This window comes from Pinus tabuliformis, chromosome 6 (assembly GCF_031772625.1).
Source record: "Pinus tabuliformis cultivar Carrire ecotype Pingquan chromosome 6, CPIR1, whole genome shotgun sequence".
In the NCBI taxonomy this organism is placed as follows: domain Eukaryota; kingdom Viridiplantae; phylum Streptophyta; class Pinopsida; order Pinales; family Pinaceae; genus Pinus; species Pinus tabuliformis.
Window position 1 is genome coordinate 777,277,609 of NC_142292.1, and position 10,324 is coordinate 777,287,932.

The 10,324-nt window shown below is 35.2% G+C and overlaps 1 protein-coding gene across 1 annotated transcript; it reads right to left on the bottom strand.

Annotated features, from left to right (window-relative positions):
- Window positions 1-1,189: 1,189 nt before the first annotated feature.
- Window positions 1,190-8,921, bottom strand: LOC149261031 (glucan endo-1,3-beta-D-glucosidase-like). The gene is made up of 4 exons (XM_089421584.1): window positions 8,498-8,921; window positions 6,149-7,155; window positions 5,643-5,943; window positions 1,190-1,489 (listed from the first exon to the last, which is right to left on the bottom strand). The coding sequence occupies exons 1-4, from the start codon at window positions 8,568-8,570 to the stop codon at window positions 1,458-1,460; spliced, it is 1,413 nt and encodes a 470-aa protein (XP_089277710.1). The 5' UTR covers window positions 8,571-8,921; the 3' UTR covers window positions 1,190-1,457.
- Between the last annotated feature and the right edge of the window lie 1,403 nt (window positions 8,922-10,324).

Below are 10,324 nucleotides of genomic sequence, written 5' to 3' on the forward strand. Positions count from 1 at the left end.
AGTGTCATATGAATGAGTAAAGGTTTTTGGGTATATAGTCATGATAAACCATGATATTAACCCATGGTATTGTAACAAAGCTTATTTTCAAATTAAAAATCTCCATGATAAAGTGAGGTGGGGTTAAGAATCTTGTTACATGTTTTTTTTAAATGTATATATGTTTAACTTATATATTAATTATTATTAAAATTATAATTTAGTTAATTTTTATTATTTCTTTAATTTTAACCACGCTAGATGTATGATGAATAAGAGTTTTGATGCTTATTATGGATTGATACCTATTTGAGTTTACCAACCATTTAATTTATATGGTTGCCCTAATTATATAGAAAGATAAAATGATATGAAAAATACAATAATATTACACCTCCCCTTTTTATTATTAAAAAAAAAAAAAAACATATTAATTTATATAAATATAAGGGGAAAATTTTATATAAAAATATTTTATTTAAGATAGAAATTGAAATATTTGTATATATATTGGAATTCTTTTTAAATGACATGTTTTGAGTTTATATTCATCATTAAAAGAAATTTTATATTTCCTTTATAATTTTATTGTTTTTAGCTTTATCCAAGAGCATTTGAAAATCTAATCTTATATTTTTTATTTTTATTTTTTTTGGTTGGGTTCATCCAAGAAAATTTGAACATTGAATCTCATGGGTTACATCATACTTCATAACATGCCAATCCCAAATTAACCCACCCCATTTTATATTTATAGAAAATTGATATAAAAATATTTTATTTAAGATAGATATAGAAATAATTTATTTATAGTTAAAATTGAATTTTTATTTATCAAAAATATTTTAAAATACGACATGTCACATCTCTTTCATTATTATACACAAAAAAAAATAGAATTAAAACATTTTAATGATAAATATTTAATATAAAAATGAGATATTTGATTTTTTTTACTCAACATCATCTCTCTTTAAAAAAAAAAATCTCATCTATAAAAATCCTTACCATATCTAAATAATCAATCTTTATATTTAATATTTTCAACCTATAATAAATCATCAATCTTTATATTTAATATTTTCAACCTATAATAAATCATAAATTAAAATAGACTTGCCTTAGTAATATTTTTACACTAAACCAAGTTATAACATCACTTAAATTTCTTTTAATATATAAATAATTTTAATTTTTTTACACCAAAGCAGGTTATAACATCACTTAAATTTCTTTTAATACATAAATAAAAAATAACACTACCATTCACAAATTCTGTGAAATGAAAGACAGGTTCAGAGTAACGACTTTAAAGGGGAGAATAACCAAATATACACCTTACATCTTATGCATATGCTATGACAACTTTGAAAATAGGTACCTCATACATCTCACTCATATGAAATGACAGGTTGGAAAATATATACCGAACAACAAGTTGAATAGAAAACACTAGGATTGAGTGATCGATTCATATCTTAGACGGTCGGGTAAACGCAGGCCCCGTAGCCTGCAACAAAAAGTCCAATCGATTATATTAACATATATATGGAAAATAACAGTTCACTATGCGATAAATTATAAAATGGAAATTTCAAAAACTATGATGGAAAGGATAAATCATTGGACGTTGATTTTGAGTCTGAAATAATAATAATAAAAAAATAGTTTGAAAAACTAAAATTATGTTTAAGCCACAGACTTTATTCCCTCAAAATCAGATAAATTTTATTTAGTGAATTTGAGAAAGGCCATTCCTTGTAAATTTTATTCGCTCAAAATCAAATAAATTTTATTTAATGAATTTGAAAAAGGTGGCATCCTTTTCAGTATCTTTCAAAAAATCTTTTCCTCGACTGATAATGTCACTATGAGGTTTAGTGGTACAGTTTCTATTCATTATAGCAAGTTCTTGCAAGTTCTTACTCTGATTTTTTTAATTTCTAATGAGATTTGGATTTATTATTTTTTATAATATTTAAACCTATGATTTAATGGAGACTAAATCTAACACAAACTAATTGATCTACTTTTTATGGGCAACAAATGCATTAGATTATGTAGTTAAGTTTATATACAATGATTTCTCGGATGAGGCGACTCTCAAGACAAATGGGGGCTACCAGCATCCCACTTGGTTGAAGAACCCCGGGACATGGCAACACGTCCCCGATAAGTTTTAATGAACTTCGATGATAAACAAGACCAAATCATTTAATGGGATATCAAATGTCTAATAGAAAATCTATAGAGTGGAGGTGGTGGATGTTGTGTGTAGTTCTCGAGTTTGTAATTCGTGTGGAAGAGGGCATTAACAAGGCCTCTCTCATGGCTTTCTCCATGCACAACCACCTTGCTCACAAATTGTCACTTACCTTCTGCAAACTCTGGTGTGGGCAGGGAAGAAGAAAGGTAAAGCATATATGTTTTGGTGGCAACACAATTGCACTGGTTCGTGGGACGAATGCGTTGGACTAGGGGTAATCCAACCAATTCTCCAGCATATAGGGACAACTTTTTCTTCCAATAATTCAAAAAGGCACCAGCTTGTGGGTAACTTTCTTTTGTTTCTTGACTTTGGTTTTGGTATTATATACTTTCCAAATCGTAGGTTCATCAGAACTCTGCAACATGCAAGGAAAGAAAGCAGAGTTATCTGTGTTTTGAGGGGTGAGGAGTTTCTAGTTTTTGGATTCTAGTTTTGGTATTGATGGTGTAGTCTTTGGCCCTCAAGGTGTTTTCTACTCCTATGCCTGCAATTGTCAATTGTTTTTTGTTTTTTTGAAGTTGGCCTTTTTAGCCTTGGCCTGGACGATAATTTGGATATACTATGCCGAGATTTCTTGTAACCCCCTTTTATGGTGTTTGTGGAATATTGGGAAGGAATGATGTTTGGATTTTTCAATCCTTTTCTCTGTTGTGCCATTTTATCTGATTTCCTATTTGTTTTATCTCCCTCTTGGAACCAACCATATGTGTAATTGTAGCGATAGATGGAAGGAAGTTATCCTGAGGTTTATTTGGTTATGGGATGTGGGGGAATTCAAGAGTCCAACTATTAGTTCTAGTTTTCATGATGGCTTTTCTGCACCTAGAGTTTGGCTATATAATCATGTTCCCAACTCCCCGTTTTCATCTCGTTGTTCTCAATTTTGGTCGACTGGTTCTGTAGTGCGATTGAGGTTTTCTTGGGGAATTTGTGGTAAGGGTGATTTATGGTGGAGACTTATTGCCTTGAGGAAGTGGTGTAGGGAGAGAATTGCACCACCCTCTGTAGTACAAACCTAGCTGAAATCTTTTATGAGTCTCCCCCAATTTAGAAAAGGCCATCAGTTTGAGACATACTTGGGGTTCCGGCTTCTCTGTGGTTTATAACTCTCTCGTTGTCTTCAATCTTTACTCTATGTTTCCAATCACCCGTCTCTAGAGCCAATGCCATGTCAGAGGGCGCGCATTAGGAGGTGGGAGCTTATTATCAAGAATGAGCCTAAAGGGGGCACACCTGCATGCACCATCGATTGAAGGACTTCTTTGGGATATTTTGGGACCTGACACTAGGCCCTATTTAGGAAGAAATTAGTCGTGTTAAGGGAGAAGCATCCACACACAAAGTCCCTCTCTCAAATCCAGAGGTATTAGTAGAATGGGTTGATTGGATCCCTAATACTAGGCATACCAGGGGTCATTTCAACTAATATATGCAAACCATAGGCCTATATGGGTAGATGAAATTCATATTCGATCAGACATTGGTGGACAAACATGAGCATTGGGAGGATGTCCTTAATTCACTAGAGCACCTTCACCACCATCTGAGAAATGTGGATCATAGGTTAGACAAATAGAGCACCACCTTGGGATCCCCTATGATGGGAACAACTCATGAAGGCTTAAAGGATCCTGTACAAATTGTAGTCTCAGACTTGGATCCCTTAGAGTAGCTATCTAATGTATATGTTCTATGTATCTTATGATACTAGTATTTCGAGGCAATGCATCCCAAGACAAGACTCTAGTTATCTTTTGTTTTTTGCAGTCTCTTTTTGTATTAAGTTATCACTGTCCTCTCTACGAAGAGTTTTTTTTGTTATGGCCAAGTCTCCCTAGTGAGAGACTAACAAGATATATCTTTTTCTTGATGTAATCTCCAATTTTACAAGGAATACAATTCACATTACAAAAAATAAAAGTCTATATAAAGTGATTGTCCAAAAGAGTATAGCTGCACCAAGGAAAAAGAGAAACAAGGGGTACCATAATCCATTCTAATAAGATATTAGATTTAGATGATGCAATTTGCATAAAGGACAAAGAGAAGCAAGAGAAAGTGGAGTATTCCATTAACGCTTCGTAATTAGGTATTAAATTTAGATGGCACATTTGACGTATTGAATATAATCACTTTTTCTTTTTATAACTAGAATGAGAATTTTGTATTTATATGCACATATGTGCCTGGATCGTAGCAAATACATCAAGTGGTACATAACTATATCTTCAAAAAAAAATCTTGAGTCCTCTTATTTAGCAAAACTATAAATTTTTCCATAGAGACTCCAAATTGGACAACAAAAAATGAGGTTTTGTAGGTATATACCTTCAAAACTGACCCACCAAAAAGAAAATTACATGTCAAACTATTACTAATTGATAATGCAATCTTTCATAATTGTGCAATGTCACTCCATTTAGTTCTAAGGAATTGGAGAGGGCCTAATTTGACAATTGATTTTTAAATCTCCCAATCTTAATTTACACCATTCATTAACACATAAGTCCACATTCTTATTGAGATCATGGAAAACATGGAAATATTGGTACCAAAGAGAACTCTTTCTTTTCTTTCCTAATTCTTTTCATGAGACTTTATAATGTTTTATCCCTCGAAGATGAGGCTTTCACCAAATGCTAATAATATGGAGAGAGTCTCCCAAAACATTGAGAGATACTACCTGATTTTCTTTGACTTAATTGAATCCCCTAATAGAAGGCATAAGTTTCAACTTGGCTATTTGTCATACATCCTAAACCCCATGAGTACTTTGCAGCTTACTTTCTTGGGGCCATAAAGCACCCATTTCTTCCTACCACTCCCTACTGAATATAATAACTATGAAAGGATCCTTTCACCTCAATTTTGATATGAAGTTCAATGTTATGTAAAATCTCTCAATGATTAAAGTTTAAAATATCTTACCTCAAACTTAGTAAAGGTGCATATCAAACATCAAACTGAATTTAGATAGGTTAAGGAGTGTTTAGTAGGATATTTTTCGAAAGATAAAATTAATTTTGATTTTGATTTGGTCAAGTTCTTATTTAGATGGAACTTAAGCACCTAGGGTTTTAACTATGGGTTGAGAAGTCTACATCAATCACCAATGGAACTGTTATAAATAATTTACTAAAAATGGATTATCAAAAGCTCTGATGGAAGGGGTTTAAAATAAATAAAGATTGACTTAAAACAAAATCTTTGATCTTATTTTCTCGATGACCTTTTCTTTGTTTTAATTGAAACCAATTCTTGTATTAGTCAGAAATTTCCTATTTTTGTAATCGAAGTGTCCTATGCAGAGAACTGGTAGACTGAGTAGTCAAGTCTAATGGATTTTTCAAACAAAGAATTAACAGCCATAGAAAAGAGGATTTCACATGCGTACTTGGATCTGTGGAGGTAAGAGTTCCCGTCTGCGCAAAATCACAATTCCAATTGTTCCGACCCGCAGTCTGATAGTATGCGTTCATGGCATAAGCAGCATGGCCTGCCACTGTATTTGGTGAATAGCAAGGACCTCCTGGTTGAATAGGCCTACAGTCAATGCCCTGTCCACAAACATAGTTCAAATTTGCCTCCAAAGTTTGCTCTTCGGCGCCCGGCTTGGCAATGCACCAAACTTTCCCTGTAGGAGGAGCTGTCACAGGCCCCCCAGTGCGTGGAGCAGGAGGAGATGGAGCTGCACTCTGCCTTATTTACAGATTCAATTAGAAATAACAGATAAATTCTCAACGCATCCAATGTAAGACTGTTTAGCCTTAAAAAGAAACTACGATCAAGACCCACCCAGTAAGGCCTTTCAGAACCAACTCTAGTAAGGGTTGAACTTTCAGTCAGGACCAACTGCACTATCTGAAAAAAAAAATGGAAAATATGAAGCAATTTACTTACCGGCGATTGCAGCAAACCCACATCATAAGCCATTGTCATATCAACTTTAAACAGCCCATAATTGTGCTCCGAAGTTGGTCCTGGCTTCAGATCCTCATTAAAGAGGGCAAAAATATAGGTTTGAATGTACCTATTTGGCCTCAATGGGGTCCCCGTCATGGAGGTCACATGCTTGATCAGGTTGCCATTGTAAGCAATTGCATTCTGTAAGCTCACCCCTGTCTCTGTAGGATCCCCCGCTGATGGCCATCCTGTTTCAGCCACCACTATATCAACACCAGGGTAACCCAGATATTTCATGGCTGAGTACACTGCATCAAGCTGAGCATCAAACATGTTGGTATAGGTAAGCCCACTGTTTGTGTCATAGAAGCCCGGGTTGGGCTCGAAGAGTGCATAAGCCAGGGTTTGATCGGTGGGATTACTCTTGTAAGCAAAGTAGGGGTATGGGTTGATCATTAATGGGGCCCCTATCTTCTGCAGGAAGTCAAGCAGGGATTTCATGTCAAAACTTTCATTGAAACGGCCAGCAGATGGGGGGACAGATGTAGAAAGTATGGCCATAGAATGAGGTGTGGAGACCTTAATTTGCTGGTCAAGTGAAACCTCAACAAGGGCAGTGTGTAGGTTCTGCAATGCAGGGAGGAGCTGGGAAATCAGAGTCCCATCCCCACTGAACAGAACCTCGTTCCCCACCGAGATTCCAATGATATCAGTGGCAGGAACAAAAGGAACGATATTGTTCTTAATCCAATTCTGTGCTACAGCCAGCTGGTTCAGAGATGGGATTTGATCGTTACCAATGCCTACAACTAACCCAATTCCTGTGTTAGCAAATGCTTGAAGAATTGCAGGATCTGCTCCATATAGTCTCAACTTTGAAATACTTGTACTCTGAACGAGCTTTGCTACTGCAGATGGTGGAGGAAGATTGTCTGCAGTTTGTCCATAGTCAACGCCTAGGGCTGGTAAACGCTGCGCCAAACTCCTGCCTCTGCTTCCACTTTCTGCAACAATTCCCGTTTGCAAACACAAAATGGAGTGAAAACAGAGATCCAAATAACAAGACCATAGAAACATCCACATTAAAGTCATATAGGAAGTGGATTTTTGGGTATCAACAGCGTAACCAGCGCAAGCAATCCCAAATATATACAATCGTCCTGACAACAACTATTGAAAATCCTGCCCACAACACAACGATATGAATACCTAGTACAATTTCAGAAACCCACATCAGACCCAATTTCGCACATCTTGTCAACAACAGAATCATGTGAATACCAGCATTAATAATTACATGAATACCTATCTCAACCATATCAGTGAGTTAGTAACCAGTAACCAATATTGAAAATCCTGTCTACAACACAACAGTAGGAATACCTATTCAGACAATTTCACAAACCCACATCAGTCCCAGTGTTGCAAATCTTGTCAACAGCAGAACAATGTAAATACCAACATTCATAATCACATGAATACCCTTCATAACCATATCAGTAACCAATATTGGAAATCCTGTCAACAGCACAAAAGTATAGATGCCCAAATTCACAAATTCACAAACCCAAATCAGACCAGTGTTCCAAATCTTGTCAACAGCAGAACAAAATAAATACCAATATTCATAATCACATGAATACTCTTCATAACCATAACAGTAACCAATATTGGAAATCCTGTCAACAGCACAAAAGTATAGATACCCAAATTCACTATTTCACAAACCCAAATCAGACCTAGTGTTCCAAATCTTGTCAACAGCAGAACAATGTAAATACCAGCATTCATAATCACATGAATACCCTTCATAACCATATCAGTAACCAATATTGGAAATCCTGTCAACAGCACAAAAGTATAGATACCCAAATACACAAATTCACAAACCCAAATCAGACCAGACCCGGTGTTGCAAATCTTGTCAACAGCTGAACAATGTAAATACAAACATTCATAATCACATGAATACCCTTCATAACCATATCACTAACCAATATTAGAAATCCTGTCAACAGCAAAAAAAGCATAGATACCCAAATTCACAAATTCGCAAACCCAAATCAGACCCAGTGTTGTAAATCTTGTCAACAGCAGAACCATGAAAATACCATAATTCATAATCACACGAACAACCCTTAAGAACCATATCCCCCTTCAGAACCATATCAGTACTTGTATAACTACAACTATCAGCAATGATATTTCACAAGACAATGACTGATGAAGGGTCACAACAGCTGCAATTACAGACATACAATTGTAAAAGCCTCCCAAGTATCAATTGGCACTCAAATTTTAAGTAGCCTATACCATTCTGTGACCATTAATAAAAAGGGTAATTACCTCCACATGGGATGCAACATAGGATGACTGGTAGCAAGATCGTAATTGTAGTTGCTTTTACTATCATCTCCATTCTATGAAAAAGTGACTGATCTAGATCCTCCTCTCTACCATCCACTGTGCTACACTCCAATACTTGGAACAAAATACATAATACACCGCAAAGATTAGGACAACTTGCAGTGTTGAAGTTGCTAACAGGTCAAGAACTCCAGGAAAATATATTGATTTCACACTTAGGGTCCCCAAGCCAGGTGGCTTCTGCATTAACCTGGCCTTGTCAACTTATTTTCAGACGATGTACACTGAAAACCTAAAGGAGATTGGTGGAGCCCTGGCAGGAGAGCATATCGACACTGAAAACCATAAATTAAATGACTAAGAGACTGTTGATTCATATTTGAGGCCTATCATTATCGATAATGACTGAAGTAATGATAATGGGTACGTTGCCAACAATGAACCTTCCTCTGTTTTCTGTTTTGGATAAGAATGCAAGTGCGTGTGTACCTCGCGTCAACATAGTCGCCCATGGTTAGAAAAGAATGGGAAATATGCAGTTTCCGGCTTTGACAACTTCAGAAAGCACGTAGAAAGACTGGTGGGGAAACACATCTGTGAAATTGCCATTGCATTCAAAAAGGGAGGGTAGGTGGAAAGAATGAAAGGCACATCGCATCATTCCACCAAAAATACTAAGATGCGGTCTTCAATGATATCAACACAGGCAATGTGTGGCAGGTTAAATTTCATTTACCTTCATCTTGCGCTTAGTTTGAGAATTTCTTTTAATAAGTTATTTTCAATTCCCCAAAGTGTGTCCTTGGTATGATGCCAACTTACATGAAAGGGGTTGTGGTGTGGTTTTTATTATATTTTGCGCAGTATATGTATTTATGTCACTTCATTTATCATGATATGAAGTTGGCATAAAGTTAAACATTATTTGAATATTGCAGACCACATATGAAGATATAGGAGGACTTTGCACGAGAATTCTATCATATTGATATCGCTGGAGGAAAACAATGATAATATACACTGCAAGCTAACCATTCTAGCCAAGAGATCAGCCCATATCTCCTTCTCTTCGGATGAGGCTAGTGACTAGCCAACGCGGATGCCTGGAGATTCTGTCCAATAGTTGTTATGACTCGCTAGGTTTTTTGCTTGCAACATTAGCAATATTTTTTGTCTTCTCATGTCGATGTATGTCAAAGTTTGGCACAACCAACCTATTTTTATAAGTTTCTATTTACAATATGCTCTAGTTAGGCAAGGTCTTAGCAACCTCAAGACTCTGAACTTATGTTACTGGTTCAAAGAGATTAGTAGTAGAATTTTTTTGATCTATGGACATAATGCAAATTGCCTAACTTCAAAAGAAAAATAACAAAATTCAATATTTATTAATGTTTAATTAATTTTATATTATTTAATTTGAACTTCTTTAATTAGGAATATATGTGTGTGGCATTGAGAGACCTCTCCAACCTAGTATGGTAGATATATTGTAATTTAATGTAAACATTTTAACTTAGTCAAAATAAATTGAAAATAAAAATAACAAAATAAAAATTACCTTATAAAAATAAAATTGACCCATGGTATTCATGTGGAATATAGTATATTAAAGGGGGAATTAAACCAACTTAGATCCACCTCAACTCCAGATCTACCAAGGGTTGAAAGGGATCAAATCTCTTGATATGCAAACCTCTTTTAGATATAAACATGATATAATATTTGTCAAATACAATTATATCCATATTTATAAATTCTATGTTTAACTACGTTTGTTTTGATAAGCTAGTTAGTCTTTCTATT